Source organism: Rhinopithecus bieti, unplaced genomic scaffold (assembly GCF_001698545.2).
Source record: "Rhinopithecus bieti isolate Rb0 unplaced genomic scaffold, ASM169854v2 scaffold_6380, whole genome shotgun sequence".
In the NCBI taxonomy this organism is placed as follows: Eukaryota; Metazoa; Chordata; class Mammalia; order Primates; family Cercopithecidae; genus Rhinopithecus; species Rhinopithecus bieti.
In genome coordinates, this window is record NW_016806642.1 from 10,161,607 (window position 1) to 10,179,618 (window position 18,012).

General features: G+C 39.0%; 1 protein-coding gene across 9 annotated transcripts in view; it reads right to left on the reverse strand.

Moving 5' to 3' along the window:
- The window catches only part of FGGY (FGGY carbohydrate kinase domain containing), a 457,075-nt gene that overhangs the window by 404,590 nt on the left and 34,473 nt on the right, over positions 1–18,012 (reverse strand). For 8 of the 9 annotated variants that reach the window (XR_001886587.1, XR_001886588.1, XM_017877238.1 and 5 more), the window contains one exon: positions 5,292–5,403. Coding sequence is in view for 6 of the 9 variants with exons in the window: in XM_017877238.1 (XP_017732727.1) it covers positions 5,292–5,403 (112 nt within the window). In the remaining 3 variants the exon portion in view is untranslated. Of the gene's footprint in view, positions 1–5,291; positions 5,404–11,413; positions 11,431–18,012 lie in introns of those variants that run through there. The other variant, XM_017877243.1, reaches the window with a different exon arrangement.

Below are 18,012 nucleotides of genomic sequence, written 5' to 3' on the forward strand. Positions count from 1 at the left end.
ATTATGGATTCCCAAGACCAAAGTGCTATGTACTTTCTATAATTTTATGTATCAAGAAGGAGCAACATGAAAGGACACCAGCAAGGCTGATGAACGCACTGTCCCCAGGCCTGGGATCTCCCCTCCAGCCATGTGTTCTCTGACCATAACCTTAGAATAAACGTCTACATTAAAAGCCGAAAAAAAATCTACCAATTAATTATATTATCCAGTATTCTCTCTCAACTTCTTCTCTTCCTTTCTTATCCCTTCTGTTCTAGAAAAACTTTTCTGGGTATACATTCGGGAAAGGCATCTATGAAATAAGACTACAGCAATACTTTCTCTTTTTAAGATCTGTCTCCTTTAAATATGGATAAATACTTTGATGGTATAATACATCTAATAGCTACACAATGGCATTTAACTGCTTATAATCCCACTTTTTCTGGTCAGTTTAATTAAAATTAGTTCATTTTGGTGTTTTTTTCCCTCATTTGGTTGGTTGGTTTGTTGGCGTGGGAAGTTCATCGGTTTTGGAATTAGGCCGATCTAACGGGGAATGCTAGTTACAGATGAAGACATAGTTACAGATGAAGATATATAATTCAGGAAGTTATTAAACAAAAGATAATGCATATAAAGCATATGGCAAGTACTTCTCAGAAAGCAGGCCCTCAGGAGGAGTAAATCGTAAGGAAGAGAATTTAAAACCAGCTGGAAAAGGAGCACTGCCCTTCATATCCTGCCTTTACCATCCTGTAGTCCACACAGTAACTCCATATCTCTCTCCCTAGCCTCTGTTAATTCATCCTGTACCAATGAGCAAGCCAGAAATCCTTTAACAGCCCTCTGACGCCTCTGATGGCAAAATGTGCAGAACAGCAATGAATATACCTGGGAGATTTTTAGGGCAAAGAGAAAAGAAACCCAGCAGTTACCAAGCCAGGTATTATATTTTCACACATTATTTTATTTAATGGCAAAGTAACTGCAGCACTACATATCTTGCTAAAACAAACAAACAAAAAAATCCAATGTAAGAAGATACCTAAATAAGGTCATGGGCATAACAAGGCAGGGGCTCAGTTGCTGGTTTGCCTAACTGGAAAGATCTCGCCTCCCACGAAAGTTCCACAAACCATAATACTAATACTTTGAAAATAATAAAGAGTACATGTGACCTCCCACAGGAATGTCAAAGAATTTTTTGTAAACAGAATTGTTCTACTATCTAACAGAAGTGCTCAAAGCTCTGGTTCTCAAACCTAGTTGCACATTAGCATTGCCTTGATAACTTTTAAAAATACTGATGTCCAGCTCCTATTCCAGAACCATCAATAAATCACGATGTGGGTGTGTATACATGCATACACCTGCAGTGTGTGTGTGGGTGGGTGAGTGTTGAAGGGGACAATATCGGTATTGTTTCTTAAGTACTATACAGAACAAATCTACAGCTACTTTAAGGTAAAAATACCTGTTGCTAAACTTCTGCCTATAGTGAAGACAGACCAATCAGCTAGTACTGCCTAGTACTAGCATAAAGATGCTCTCAAAATGCAGTCAGAACAATACAGTGAAAATTGTACAGAATCAATACTGCATTAGAATTAATAATTTATAATTTTCATTTTAGATAAAAACTGAGAAGTTAATTTTTTTTTCAGCTCTCATGGAAAACCACAAGTAAATCAACTGAAAGTTAATTTAATCTTTTACTGAGCATCTACTACATGCCAAGCACAGTGTTGGATGCTAGGATATCAAGAAGAATGTGCCACGGTTCTGCCCTTAAGCAGCATATGTTTGCATGGAGAAAGAGTCTATATTGTGTGTTGACTACCAGACATGGGAATGTGGAAGAGGAGCAAAGAGTAGGCTCTAGTTAGCTGAGCCTGGAGCTGCACAGAAAGCTTCCAAAAGGCAGGAAAGTGTTTATTTAATTCTTCAAATGACTAGCCACTGGCTACGCAGGTGAAGACAGAGTGAGAAAGAGGTTCTACACAATAAGGCTGCATGGGAAACAGAACACAGACCCACGAAAATGTCGTCGTTTAAGAGAATTGGAGGTAAAGCAAAATTTGAGCTACCTCACTTTACCTAAGGGCAGATTATTATTCATCCATATATTCACTTAATTAATACCTTGCTAAAATACATGTTTATGTTCACAGAATGTGTTGTAGGCATACCTGAGGGGAAAAATTATTATGAATCAGCAAAAAAAATCTAAATATTAGGTATCTGTTGCACAGAGGAGACTAGGTCATAACTCCCCCTCCAGCCCCAATTATCACCCTTTGTTCCTCTCCCTCCCAAGAGCTCCTACGGCTGAGATGACACAATCAGGGTGAGGCTCTGAATTCAGTCAGTGGCAGGGGTAGGAAGCATTCAGCAACTGTGCTGCTGTCCAGTCCAGGGGCTGTTCAGATCTTTTAAGGAAGAAGAGTCAAACAAGGAAAGGCAAACAATGAGACTATTTTATCATATAATAATGCTGTATTTTCTTAAACTATTGTACTTAATTTATTTGTTTGTAATTTTTTGGTTAACATCTAAAGATGGCAATACTTTTGCTGGTCTTATGGGTTTGGTTTTAGGTTATCTGCATGATTAGGGTTATCTGGAATCTTCCTGACCCCACTCTCTGCTCCTCACAATTACTCCCATTAGCCAGTCAAGAGTTGGTGGCTGCCATGCAGGTAGGAGTCTCTAAAGAACCTTCAAACCACCTTTATAATTCTAATTTCATCTTCTTGCACAGGATAATCCATTTCAGATAAAAGATCTAACCTTAATACAATCTGTTGAAAGGCAAGAAACTGATGAGGGCACCTGCAGCTGGATGCAGTTGATGAATGGGTACACTTTAACCTTTTAGGTGGAATAAAGTTATTTCAACACTTATAATTAGAGTGGGAACCTAGTTACCTTTTTAACAGAGGATTTGTTAACAGGAGGCCATTCTACCTACAATGAAAAAAATATATAGCATCCAAAGAGGGTACATATTTAAGCAAATTTAACAAGGAACTATCTTCTTCCACTTCAAGTGTTCTGTTCCTAATATTTTAATTCTCTGTTAATCTGTGCCCAGTGATTCTCTACATACTAGACTTACTAAGAGAACTTTTTCAAAAAGTCAACGCCCTAGCTCCACCTCAAGTCAAGTGAATACAAATCTTGAGGGTAGGGCTCATGAATTGTCAATTTTTAAAAAGATCTCCAGTTGATACTAATGCACAGCCAGAGTAAAAATAAATAAATAAACATGTATTTTAGATCAGATGATACAAAATCCTTGAAGCAGGACTCTTAGTATCTAAAGTCCCACCCCAAATCAGGCTCTCTAACATACCTCTTGTGCTTTATGGAACCAAGTTCCCTCTAACTCTGCCCCCAACGCCACCCCACTCGTGCCAATTGCTCTCCAAGCTTTTAACTTCTGGGACGTGACTTCTGGCCTCCACACTCTGCCTCTAAATCTCACTATCAGCAGTAAGAGACATCTGATCTATGGCATCCCCAACAATCACCTGACCTTTACTTAAATAAAGCCCATAAAAGACACACTGACAGCCTCCCAAAACGGCCAGGTCTGTGGCTGGCCACATCTTGTAATTACTGAATGCTTGCTGCTGCAGAGCTGAGGTTTGCTCTACCCATTTTTGGTCTCTGCTTTCTGAAATGGCTCAGAATGAGGCTGCCCTGTCCTAGGCCAGAACAGTGCCAACTGGGCCAATGAATAGCCACCAAGAACAAGAACCATCCTGATTCATCTTTGAAGCCCCAGCATTTGCTAAGACAGGGCTTGGCATATAGGAGGTGTTAATAAATGTCGCAAGAAGAGGGGAAAAAGTGTGTGTGTGTGTGTGTGCAGAAAATGGTCATCATTACCACTGTGCTCTAATCATTCATCTATTTGCATCCATTTTCAGCACATAGTGATTATGATTATTTATAGTGATCACTTATAGTGAAAAGGGATGCAAATAGATGATCATTTATAGTCCTTATAATTATAATAATCACTATTTCATACATTAGGTCCATAGTAGTGACCGGAATATTCTCTTAAAAAATTCATCATCTGATGGAAGAAACTTTTCTGACAATTTTAAGTATCAGTCTCTCACTAAATTCTCACAGCAAAGCGACTGATTCATTATTCAAATTCTTTCAGAGAAGAAAACTGAGAAACACAGTTAAGTGGCTTGCCCAAGGTGTCACAGCTCAGCAATGGCAGAGCTACAATCAGAGTCCCCGCCTAACTCTAATTCCACTGTGTACCAATGTACCCTACTACCTCATAGCCAACAGTTAAGAAAGATGCTGCTGCAACAGTGTCCAGAACCAAGTGTTCTCAAACAGAATCTAGCCCCAAATATGTTTGCAATGGCTATCTTGGCAACAGCCGACTGACAATGCCTAGGGCTGGCCCCTCCCTTCAGATGGAGCATGCAATTTCCAGTGCAATGCAGCCTCCACTGCTCCCTAATGTCTTCTGCTCATGACAAGGTTAAATATCAGTTGAAATTTATCTTCACACATGTGCAGTGGTTTTTCTCAAGCGTGGCCTATTACTCATTTTACATTACTCATCTGACTAATATATTAATTATTACATTAATGTATTAGTAGACTTTTGGGTTTGTAACCCCAGTACCAGCGTTATTGGCTAAAATTTCCCAAAAGGGAAAACCTTATCTGCTGTGAAAAATCTCTGATGGTGGACCCAAGTGGCATTTTACGTTTGAAACAGCTCATTTCTGTACTCACAAGTGTCTGTTAGGACAACATCATTTCATGTGAATGTCTTTTGGTCTGGCTATTGAAAATAGAGAGGCCATCTGCTTCTAGCTTCTGTTTGTCACATGGCCCTGTCTACCATGTTCCATTTCCTTTCAAAGGACTTGGCTCATCCACTCAGATAAGCATGGAATAGGAACGTCGTATACAAAGAAACTGCAAGCAGTGACACTCTCTTCCCAGAAAACATCAAAACCACCTGTGTGTTTCAAGGTTACTTACTACTAGCTAACAATCTCATGTCCTTCCTTTACCATGTTCTGCACTGTGGCTCTTGAGTTTTATAAAGCCAAGTCCCCCTAATCAGCCTCAACACCAACCCACTCATACCAACTGCTCTCCAAGCTCTTGACTTCTGCAAGATGATCTGTGTCACTTCACTCTACCTCTAAATTTCACTATCAGCAGCAAGAGACGCCTGCCCTCCGGTTCCACCTGGGCCCATTGGATTAATCAGGCAAGTCTCCCACCACTGGGAAAAGGAAGAGACGTGGTCTTACCTTCATGGTTGACCGGTAATGGGCGAAACTGCTTATCCAAAACAACCAGAGAACACGTGGCATCAAACCCAAGTCCTCGAATTTGGTTTAAATCAATCCCTTGTACAACTTTCTGTTTTAAAAACAAACAGAAACATAAATTACAATACCAGGGTCTTAAAAGATTGAAAACAGTTACAACTAAAAGGAAGGATAGAATAGAAAAAAATCTTTACAACATAAAACAGATAACAGTATCACTATAATACCAAAAGATCCTATAAATAAGAAAAAAAGAACCAAACTAATTGGAAATTAAGGCCAGGCATGGCAGCTCACACCTGTAATCCCAGCACTTCAGGAGGCCAAAGTGGGCAGATCACAAGGTCAGAGTTCGAGACCAGCCTGGCCAACATGGTGAAAACCTGTCTCTACTAAAAATACAAAAATTAGCCAGGCATGGTGGTGTGTGCCTGTAATCCCAGCTACTTGGGAAGCTGAGGCAGAATTGCTTGAACCTGGGAGACGGAGGTTGCAGTGAGCCGAGATCACACCATTGTACTCCAGCCTGGGCAACAAGAGTGAAACTCCAACTCAAAAAAATAAAATAAAATAAAAATAAAAATAATTGGAAATTAAGCAAAGGAATAAAACGTCACTTCATAAAATAAAAAGAAATGGTCAAAGAGCATATGAGAAGATTCCCAACTCCAATTAGATAAGTACAAACAAAAAGATACCAAACTGTTTGCTTTTCATATTGGCAAAAACATGAAAGATTAATAGTACAGGCTATCACTTAAATGCTTATGATCAAAAGCATTTCAGATTTCAGAATTTGTCAGATTTTGGAATATTTATACATAACATAATGAGATATCTTGAGGATGAAATCCAAGTCTAAACACAAAATTCATTTATGTTTCATATATACCTTACACACATAGCCTGAAGGTAATTTTATACAATATGTTTAATAATTTTGTACATGAAACAAAATGTATGTACACTGAATCATCAGAAAACAAACACGTTACTATCTCAGACATCCATGTGTGGCGTCACAATGCCACTCAAAAAGTTTTGAATTATGGTGCATTTTAGTTTCACAGTAGGGTTGCTTAACCTGTATATGGTAGTAGCAATATATGCAGAAGTAGACCTTCTTGGAAATTATTCTAACAATGTAATTATTGAGAACAAAGTTTGGAGAATAATTTGACATTTATTAAAATTAAAAATGTACGTATCTTATTAGCAAAAGTAAGTAAAGTTATATATAGAAGGTTAGCTTCAGCACTGCTTAGACTATATTTAAAAAGTGAAAAAACTATTTTTTATTAAATAAATTATGGCATGTTTGTAAAATGAAATACTATACAGATTTTCTTCAAAAGAGGTAGAGAGGCAACTTCTGGGTGTAGTGGTGTGAAGAAGTCAAAAAATCCTCTTAGCAAGCTAAAACTAATAAACTGGACAAAATAATCAAAACCACCATTTGGGGTTATGGAAATTGGCCAAAGCCATGTGAAAATTGAGAAGCTTTTTTTTAAAAAAAAAAAAAATCAAATTTGTGCTTAAAACATTCCCACAAAAAGTCAAACTACTACAGCTTCAAATGCTTCACTGGGGAATTCTATCAAACATTTAAGGAAGAGATGGTACCAATCCTACACAAACTTGTCTAAAATACAGTGAAGAAGGGGAAACTTTCCAACAAATATTACATAGCCAGTATTACCCTGATACCAAAGTCAAGCAAATATATAAGAAAAGGACACTACAGACTAATATTTATCATGAACACAGTAAAAATCCTTAACAAAATATTAACAAACCAAATCTTGCAGCATGTAAAACTTGCCTTTATATACCATGACTATGTGGAGTCATCCCAGGAATGCAAGAGTGGTTTAATATCAATTAATGAATTAATGGAATATGCACATTAACAGAACAAAGTACAAACACCAAATGATCATCTCAACAGATGCAGAAAAAAGAACCCCCACACTCCAAACATAACACTCCATAAACCAGACATAGAAGAGAACTTACACAACCTGATAAGGAGCGTCTACAAAACCCACAGTTAACATCGTACTTAATGGTAACATGAATGCTTTTCCCCATCAGAAATGAAGCAAGGATATTCACTTTCACCACTTCTATTCAACCTTATATTTGAGCTTCTAGCCATTGCAATAAAGCGAGAAAAGTAAATTAAAAGCATACAGATTAGAAAAGAAGTTAAAGTGTCTTTCTTTGCAGATGACGTGATCTCATATGCAGAAAATCCTAAAGAATCTATAAACTAAAAAAATTACTAGAACTAATAAGCAATTGTAGTAAGATAATAGCATGCAAGACTAACATATAACTATCAACTGGATTTCTACTTAACAGCAACTAAGAGATCAAAAATAAAATTAAGAAAATAATCCCATTCACAATAGCATCAAAAAGTGAAATACTCAGTATGATGCTCAATATTAGATATCAACTGGACTGGATTGAGGGATGCCTAGTTGGCTAGTGAAGCACTGTTTCTGGGTGTGTCAGTGAGGGTGTTTCCAGAGGAGATTGACATGTGGAGTCAGTGGACCAGGAGAGGAAGAGCCACCCTTGATGTGAGTGGCCACCATCTAATCAGTAATGGGTGTGATTAGAACAAAGCAGGTGGAACAAGGGGGATACTCAGATTGCTTAACTTCCTCCCTCTCTCCCTTTTGCAGTGAGGCACCTTTTCTCCTCCTGACCTTAGACATCAGACTCCAGGTTCATCTTCCTTTGGACTCTAGGTCTTGCACTAGCAGCCTGCCTGGGGCTCTCAGGCCTTCACCCTCAGACTCACTCAGGACTGCACTGTTGGCTTCCCTGGTTTCAAGGCTTTTGGACTTGAACTGAATCACACTACTGGCATTCCCTAGCTTACAGATGACCTACTGTGGAACTTCATATTTTTAATCATGCGAGCCAATTCTCCCTAACAAACTTTCTTTCATATATATATGAATATATACATATATGTACATATACATATATATTTCCTACTGGCCTTGTCCCTCTGGAGAAACCTGACAAATACATTCTGGAATTAACATGTCAAAAGAAGTTCAAGACCTATACTCTGACAACTACCAAATACTGCTATAAAAAGCTAAAAATTGGAGAAGTACGTCACACTCATATAATAGAAAATTCAACACTGTTAAGATGGTAATCTCTTCAAATTAGCCTACAAATTCTACACAACTCCTATTAAAATCCTAGCAGGTTTTCAAACACTGCATGTTCTCACTCATAAGTGGGAGATGAACAATGAAAATACATGGACACAGGGAGGGGAACATCACACACTGGGGCCTATCAAGGGTGGGAGGGAGAGCACTGGACAAATACCTAATGCACGTGGGGCTTAAAACCTAGATGTTGAGTTGATGTGTGCAACAAACCACCATGACACATGTATACCTATGTAACAAACCTGCACGTTCTGCACATGCATCCCAAACTTTAAGCGAAAAAAAAAAAAAAACTAGCAGGTTTTATTTACTTATTTATCTACTTATTTGTAGAAACTGACAAGCTATTCCTAATATGCATATAGAAATGCAAAGGACATAGAAAAGCCTATGCATTTTTGAAAAGAAACAACTTGGAAAACATATGCTACCTGACTTCAAAACTTACTATAAAACTACCATTCCTAAGTTAATGTGGTATTGGTATAAGGATAAATTTATAAATCAGTAGAACAGAGATGTAAGAAGTAAACCCATTTATGGCAATTGGCTTTGGTCAGTGTGCCAATACAATTTAATGGGGGAAAGGACAGACTATTTGACAGTGATGCTAGAACTATATGCATATATGCAAAAAAAGAACTGAGACTCTTACCTTACACCATACACAAAACTTAACTCAAAATGTATCACATCCCTAAATGTAAGAACTAAAGTTATAAAATGTGTAGAAGAAAACAGGAGGACATTGTTGCAACCTTGGGTTAGATGAAGATTTTATAAAAAGCAAGATACACGAAAGAAAAAATTTTGACTTCGTCAAAATTTAAAAATCTTTTCCTTCAAAAGAAACAATTAGAAAACGAAAAGACAAGCTACAGACTGGAAGAAAATACCTGCAAACAATACATCTGATAATATACTTGCATATAAAATATATTTTAAAACTCAAATAATAAGAGGAAAAACAATCCAATGATAACATTGGCAAAAGATTTGGACACTTCACCAAAGAAAATATACAAATGGCCAATATACATATGAAAAAGTGCTCAAATCATTAGTCACTAAGGAAATGCAAATTAAAACCACAATAAGATACCACTACACACTTAGAGAATAACTATAATCACAAAGACTGACAATACCAAGTGTTAGAGAATTGTAGAGAAAGTGGTGCCCTTATACATTGCTGATGGAAATGTAAAATACAGCCACATCTTACCACACAACCTGGTAACTTCAGTCCTAGGAATCTACTCAAGAAAAATAAAAACATATATCAACACAAAGAATTGTATGTGAATATTCATAGCAGCATTATTTATAATATTCCCAAGCTGAAAACCAAACAAATATCCATCATAGTTTAACCAACTGTTAAATGAAGTATTGTATATCCATATAGCAGAATACTACTCATCAAGAAAAAGGAACTACTGATATATGTAACAATATGGAGGAATTTTAAAAACATTATGCTAAGTGAAAAGAGCTGGATACAAAAGAAAGCATGCTGTATGATTCTATTTATATAACATTTCTAAAAAGTATACCTGTAAAAACAGAAAGCGCATCTGACTGGGGACAGGGGTTGACTGCAAACAGGCGTAAGGAAACTTTTGGAGTAATAAGTGCTCTAAAACTGGAGTAGGTGATGATTGCACCACTGTGTAAATTTACAAAATAATAGCATCATACATTTACAATGGCTGGATTTTATGATATATAAATCATACATCAAGCTGTTAAATACTTTTAATAAATGAGTTGAACTATAAAAGATAAAATGGAAAGATATCCCTGATATGTTAATAAGGTTTTTAAAAAAAGAATATGCAACAAATTGTTAATAGTGGTTGCCCCTGAGGATGGAACTGCAGTAGGAGGATATAGATTTTACACTTGCTTGTATAATTTTTAAAGTTGTAGAGTAATAGATTTATCAATTAATTCTATTTTTTTATTTTTGTTTCTATGGTCTCCTTTATATAAAAACCATGAGCAACCAGTTTCTATTAACTTAAAACATGACTACAACCTTTTAAAACCTATAAAAATCAACTCGAAAATGTCCATCCTCATTTAGTGAAATTCACCTTAAAATATACAATTATTCAAACACCAAAAGCAATGGCAACAAAAGCCAAAATTGACAAATGGGATCTAATTAAACTAAAGAGTTTCTGTACAGCAAAAGAAACTACCATCAGAGTGAACAGGCAACCTACAGAATGGGAGAAAATTCTGCAAAATTTTGTCACTCATCTGACAAAGGGCTAATATCCAGAACCTACAAAGAACTCAAACAAACTTACAAGAAAAAAACAAACAACCCCCATCAAACAGTGGGCAAAGGATACGAACAGACACTTCTCAAAAGAAGACATTTATACAGTCAACAGACACATGAAAAAATGCTCATCTTCACTCGCCATCAGAGAAATACAAATCAAAACCACGATGAGATACCATCTCACACCAGTTAGAATGGCAATCATTAAAAAGTCAGAAAACAACAGGTGCTGGAGAGAATGTGGAGAAATAGGAACACTTTTACACTGTTGGTGGGACTGTAAACTAGTTCAACCATTGTGGAAAATAGTGGGGCAATTCCTCAAGGATCTAGAACTAGAAATACCATTTGACCCAGCCATCCCATTACTGGGTATATACCCAAAGGATTATAAGTCATGCTGCTATAAAGACACATGCACACGTATGTTTATTGTGGCACAACTCACAATAGCAAAGACTTATAATCAACCCAAATGTCCATCAGTGACAGACTGAATTAAGAAAATGTGGCAGTCTGCCCCCAAAGCCACTGATTTTTAATTACTATCCAGTGATTTCCAAGCCAAGTTGTAAGGACATTCCAGGCAGAAATAGCCATACCTGTAAATGCTATAGAAACGTGAACCAGCAAGGCAAGAGAGGAGTTGCAATGGCTGGAATTATGGAACTTGCCTTCAGCCACGTAGCCAGGGTGGCAGAGCCAGGATTTGAATTCAAGTCTTTGTGACTCATTGTCATGAGGCCATCCTGCCTGTCAGGAAATGGGTTTGGTCCTCACAATGTAATTCTGCATTGATCAGTGTGGTGAAGGCATCTGGGTATTCACGTGGTACTGTGGGTCAAGGTACTGCCAGCAGTCACAGATGGGTCAGCAGCAAATGTTCTCCTCTAGAGCACATGTCCTTTCCATAGGATGAGTCCCTTGGGCAACGAGAAATTCTCTGATGACAGAGGTGAGCAGTACAGTATAATGGACAGAAAACAGACTCTGAGTGTGAATTCTGGCTCTGCACTCTACTGGCTGTGTGACAAGTACAAGTTCCTTAACCTCTCCGTGCCTGCTGTTCACCCTTTCCCTCCCCAGTCATCCACTTGTTTTTTTTGTTTGTTTGTTTGTTTGTTTTTGAGATGGAGACTCGTTCTGTTGCCCAGGCTGGAGTGCAGTAGCGTGGTCTCGGCTCACTGCAACCTTTGCCTCCCGGGTTCAAGCAGTTCTCCTACCTTAGCCTCTCAAGTATTTGGGACTACAGGCACATGGCACTACACCCAACTAATTTACTATGGAATACTGTGCAGCCATAAAAAAGAATGAGTTTGTGTCCTTTGTAGGGACATGGATGCAGCTGGAAACCATCATTCTCAGCAAACTATCACAAGAACAGAAAACCAAACACCGCATGTTCTCACTCACAGGTGGGAATTAAACAATGAGATCACTTGGACACAGGAAGGGGAACATCACATACCGGGGCCTATTGTGGGGAGGGAGGAGCAGGGAGGGATAGCATTAGGAGATATACCTAATGTAAATGACGAGTTAATGGGCGCAGCACACCAACATGGCACATGTATACATATGTAACAAACCCGCACGTTGTGCACATCTCCCCTAGAACTTAAAGTATAATTAAATATATATATACATATATATACATACACATATATATAATTTTTCTTTTTGCCTGTTTGGAAATACCAGACTTACAATTTAGAATTCCATTTCTTACTATTTTATACGTTCCTCAAACAAGAGCGTCACATAATTATTACAAATGTCTGACAAAGAAAAGCAATAATATTTTTCAAGTCATATTAATAAAGCGCTACCATATATTGAATATCTACTATGTGCCATGTGTTTGACACACATACTATTTAATCCTTACAAAGCCCTCCAAAAGAAACATTTAATATTTGTTTTTCATGAAAAACAAGTGGGGCCGGGCACGATGGCTCACGCCTGTAATCCCAGCACTTTGGAAGGCCAAGGCAGGCGGATCACTTGAGGTCAGGAGTTTGAGACCAGCCTGGCCAATGTGATGAAACCCCATCTCTACTAAAAATACAAAAATTAGCCGGGTATAGTGCCATGTGCCTGTAGTCCCAAATACTTGAGAGGCTGTGGCAGGAGAACTGCTTGAACCCGGGAGGCAAAGGTTGCAGTGAGCCGAGACCACGCCACTACACTCCAGCCTGGGCAACGGAACGAGACTCCATCTCAAAAACAAACAAACAACAACAAAAAAAAAAACAAGTGGATGACTGGGGAGGGAAAGGGTGAACAGCAGGCACGGAGAGGTTAAGGAACTTGTACTTGTCACACAGCCAGTAGCGTGCAGAGCCAGAATTCACACTCAGAGTCTGTTTTCTTTCCATTATACTGTACTGCTCACCTCTGTCATCAGAGAATTTCTCGTTGCCCAAGAGACTCATCCTATGGAAAGGACATGTGCTCTAGAGGAGAACATTTGCTGCTGACCCATCTGTGACTGCTGGCTGTACCTTGACCCACAGTACCACGTGAATACCCAGATGCCTTCACCACACTGATCAATGCAGAATTACATTGTGAGGACCAAACCCATTTCCTGACAGGCAGGATGGCCTCATGACAATGAGTCACAAAGACTTGAATTCAAATCCTGGCTCTGCCACCCTGGCTACGTGGCTGAAGGCAAGTTCCATAATTCCAGCCATTGCAACTCCTCTCTTGCCTTGCTGGTTCACGTTTCTATAGCATTTACAGGTATGGCTATTTCTGCCTGGAATGTCCTTACAACTTGGCTTGGAAATCACTGGATAGTAATTAAAAATCAGTGGCTTTGGGGGCAGACTGTCTGAGTCTGAAATCTGGTTCTACCATTTCCTAGTTATATAATTTCGTAAAGTCAGATAAGCAGTTTCCTTGGTAGTACAAAAACTGTTACCTAAACCTGCATCTCCCAATGATATGAGAATTCAGCAAAATAAAGTGTGATGAGCCCAACATCTGGGATCAGTGCACAATAAGTAGCAGTTTATATTAGAGCAAATTATTTGCTTCAAATCTTTCCACATGGGACACCAATCAATCAATCACCCAGCCCTAACTTCTACTTGCTATGTGGCCCAATCGGCTTCTGTGCCCAGAAAGTGCGTGTCCAACTTGGGTAAGCCCATCTCACACAGGTCTGCAGATAGTCAAAAGAGGACTTGGGTGAGAAAATATAGATGACTCAAACTCCATACCACAAGGCAGTTTGGGAGTCGAAACAAACAAAGGATGTGATGTCCAAAGAACTTCCTTCTGGTGCCAACTCCACCACTTCTGAGTCAGGTAATCCTGCACGAACCCCATCAACTTTCTGAGCCTGTTTCCTGAGTGAGAGATACCTCCCAAGTAAGAATCAAAGGCTTTGAATGGGATCAATGGAGTTTGAAATTACTTTGCAACCAGTAAACCTTTATAGAAAATAGGATAGGAAATGCACTCAATGCCTTACTGTGTTCATGGAATGTTTTTATGTACAAAGCACAGTATGCTTGCTCTGTGTCATGTAAGCACATATAAAAATGACAAGCAGAAAGAACAGGAATAGAAAAAATTGGATAGACTCAAATCTTTCTAAGAATCATGGTGGGAGTAACCTTCCAGTAGGAGCAGGGAAAATATTTTCTTCAATCTATGTTGTGAATCCCCTCTACAGACCTACAGAGTGCTCAATATTACAATCATGGCCTTCAGTCACAAAGACTCAGTGTCTCTATCTTTCAAACAGAGACCTCTCACAAGAAACTGGAAGAGTAATTGTGGCATGCATTTAAACTTGATCTGGCTAGGTAGCCAGTATTATTTCCCCAGCCTTACAAGGAAATGCCTCATGATCATGCTCATCCACAGCTGAGGAACACCGCCATTCCCAACCCCTCATCCCACACCATCTAAATCATCCCAGAAAGATGACTGTCAGAGTCACACTACCCAGAAGGCCCCTGGGGCTTGACCTGGTGACCTAAGAATTCTTTTTTATATTCTTATTAATGAAAGAAGAAAGCAGCCTAGTAAGCTCATTCTATCAGCTTGGTATCAAGAGAATTTCCCTAGGTAGAGAGAAAGCACATTGCTCTTCTAAAGAACTTCCAGAGAAAGAGATTCCTGCAACCTCATTTGGTAACCTGTTCCATGTCTAACAACTGTCAACTCGTAGCTATGGGGCAGCAAACAAATATTTGGGGAAGGGATTGTGTATCACTTTGTTCTTATTGTGGGAACTGGTTCTGGGAACTGGTTCAATCCTGCACGTGTTTTAAATCAGCAGGATCAGCTATATTGGGTGGGGAGACGGTGTTTCTTAGAAACCCTCCAAACTGAGAACTGGAGGGTCAGAAGCATACCTGGTTTTATCTTTAGCTCCAAGGGTCAAAGCCCGGGGCATCATGGACAGAATTCAGCTTGCAGTAGGGTTCTGAGTGGCTGGTACCGTATTCTTTTAAATCTTGATTTGAATGCCTTTGTCAGCTTTAGGGGCGTACAAGGAGTTACACAATCACCAGTTCCCTCAGGCTTCATCACTACCTGTGGCCTACACAATTCAATCACTCACTTAGCCATAAGTCCTTAGCGAAAATAATCAAGCTCCTTCTAGGGTCAGGCTGTGCAGGATTTTCTCTTCTAGGTATTGGAAAACAATGGAGAGAAAACTTTTTTCTTTTTTAATCCTTGCTCTTTTGGAGATTACACTTTAGTAGGGATAGGCAATACCCAATAAATCAAATAAATTACATAGTGTAGATATAGTATACTAGAAAGTGATTACTCAGGGGGATTAGGAATGCAAGGAGGAGGTGGTTCCTACGCAAGTTGAGATTTGACGATACACCTGAAGGACATGAGGAGTGGACCTCATGGAAATCTGGGGGAAGAGTGTTCCAGGCAGGGGAACAACGAGCGCAGAGGTCCTGGGAGGGGGAACAGAGAGAAGACAAATACAGCTTGTGTTGGGGCGTGCATTACCTGGAAGGCCCTTAAAGGCAGTCAATTTTTTAAAAGCTACTCTAGTGACCAGTGAAGTAAATAAACTCAGTCCTAATCCTTTACCTACATAGCATCCTAGCTTAAGTATGGTATTGTCATTTGATGATAAGATGAGGAAATAAAGGCCACTCTAATTTATGTCAGTGACCCCAACATGCTGCCAAGAACTGAAACTCAAATACCCTCTACCTCCTTCCTCTCCATTGTTACCAAGTCCAGTTAGGCCTGCCTTCCTAAAGCCTCTCAGTCTCAGCCCTCCAATTTACTCCTCTGCCAACAGTCTAATCCAGCCATTTATTATTAAAAATATTATTAAGCACCTATATGTGCCAGACACAGAGAACATATCCTGAGCAAGAGAGACATGGTCCCAGTCTTCCCAGAGTTTATAGTTTAAAAAAAAAAAAAAAAACTCAGCCTCTGAAATTCATCAGGATATCTGCCTCCTGACTAAATCCTTAAATTTAGTTTCTTCTCTGCCAGCCATTCTGAATCTGTGGCAAGACCAGTCAATCTCAAACTCAGGATGATTCTATAGGAGCTCCCCATTGGCTTGAGCCAGCTGTCCCACCTACCCCTCTATCGTCAATTCTAGCCTCCTTTTCCTTCTTCCTATTAGAAACCACCTATTTCAGCCAGGATTGATCCTTGACGTTCCCATCTCAGAGCTTCTGACCATTCTATTCCTCCAGTTCCGATTGTCTTCCCTTAAGAGTTCAAGAGTCACTTTTGCCCTACATCCTTTCTCAAGTTTTCTCCAGTGGGCAGAAGTAGGGAGGTCTCAATTTCCTTTTTTTTTTTTTTTTTTTGAGATGGTGTCTTGCTCTGTCGCCCAGGCTGGAGTGCAGTGCTGCAATCTCGGCGCATTGCAACCTCCGCCTCCCGGGTTCAAGTGATTCTCCTGCCTCAGCCTCCTCAGTAAGTACAGGTGCGCACCACCACGCCCAGCTAATTTTTGTATTTTTAGTAGAAACGAGGTTTTGCCATGTTGACCAGGCTGGTCTCAAACTCCTGACCTCATGATCTGCCCACCTGGGCCTCCCAAAGTGCTCTCAATTTCTTTTGACCCTTCATGTTTTTTACACTCCCTGGGTCTAATATAAACCAGGCTCTGGATAAGCAAAACATAGCTCCTGCCCTCCTGAAACATAAAATCTAGTAGGTAAGACATATATTAATCCAAAAAGTGAAATATTTTATTATTTTGTTTCATTTTATGTTATTTTATTCTTGATTTATAGAATGATATTATTTGATAACAAAAAATGAATGATTCATGAACCACATGGAGTTCTATGAAAGAGAAGTACAAGGCACTGTGAAAATATTTAATAAGTGAAATAAGACTTAGTTGCAGGTGGTATTGGTAGAGAAAATGCTCGTTCCTTGAAGAACTAACTTTTGAATTAAGATTTGAGGCAGCGCTGTCCAACAGAACTTTCTACAATTATGAAAATGTGCTATATCTCTGCTGTTCAGTATAATTGCCACCATGTGGCTATTGCGCACTTGAAATTTGGCTGGAGCAAAAGAGGAAGTGAATGTTTAATTATATTTAATTGTAATTACTGTAAATTTAAATAGCATTGCGGGTTCAGCAACTATTGTATTGGATAGCCTAGGTCTAAGGATGAACAGGAGTTAGATATGCTGGTAGAAGGTAGGAAGGGCGTGCAGCCAGAAGAAACAATCTGGGTAACAAATCTGAGGCTAGAGGGAGCATTGCATGTTTGAGGACATGACAGAAGGAAAGTGTGGCTGGAATGCAGACAGCCAGGAGAAGCATCATGAGATGAGCCAGGAATGCAAGTCGAGACAGACCCTGTAGGGCCCTGAAGGCCATGTTAAGGATTCTGAGTTCTACCCAAATACAGGCATACCTCATTTTATCATGCTTCATTTTATTGCACTTTGCAGATATTACATTTTTTACAAATTGAATGTCTGTGGCAACCCTGCAGCGAGCAAGTCTATTGCTGCCATTTTTCCAACAGCATGTACTCACTTCATTAGCATTTTTAGCAATAAAGTATTTTCTAATTAAGTTTTTTTTTTTAGATATAGTGCTATTGCACACTTAATAGACTACAATACAGCATAAACAAAACATTTATGTATGCTGGGGAACCAAAAAATTCATGTGACTTGCTTTATTGAGATATTTGCTTTGTGGAACTAAAAACCG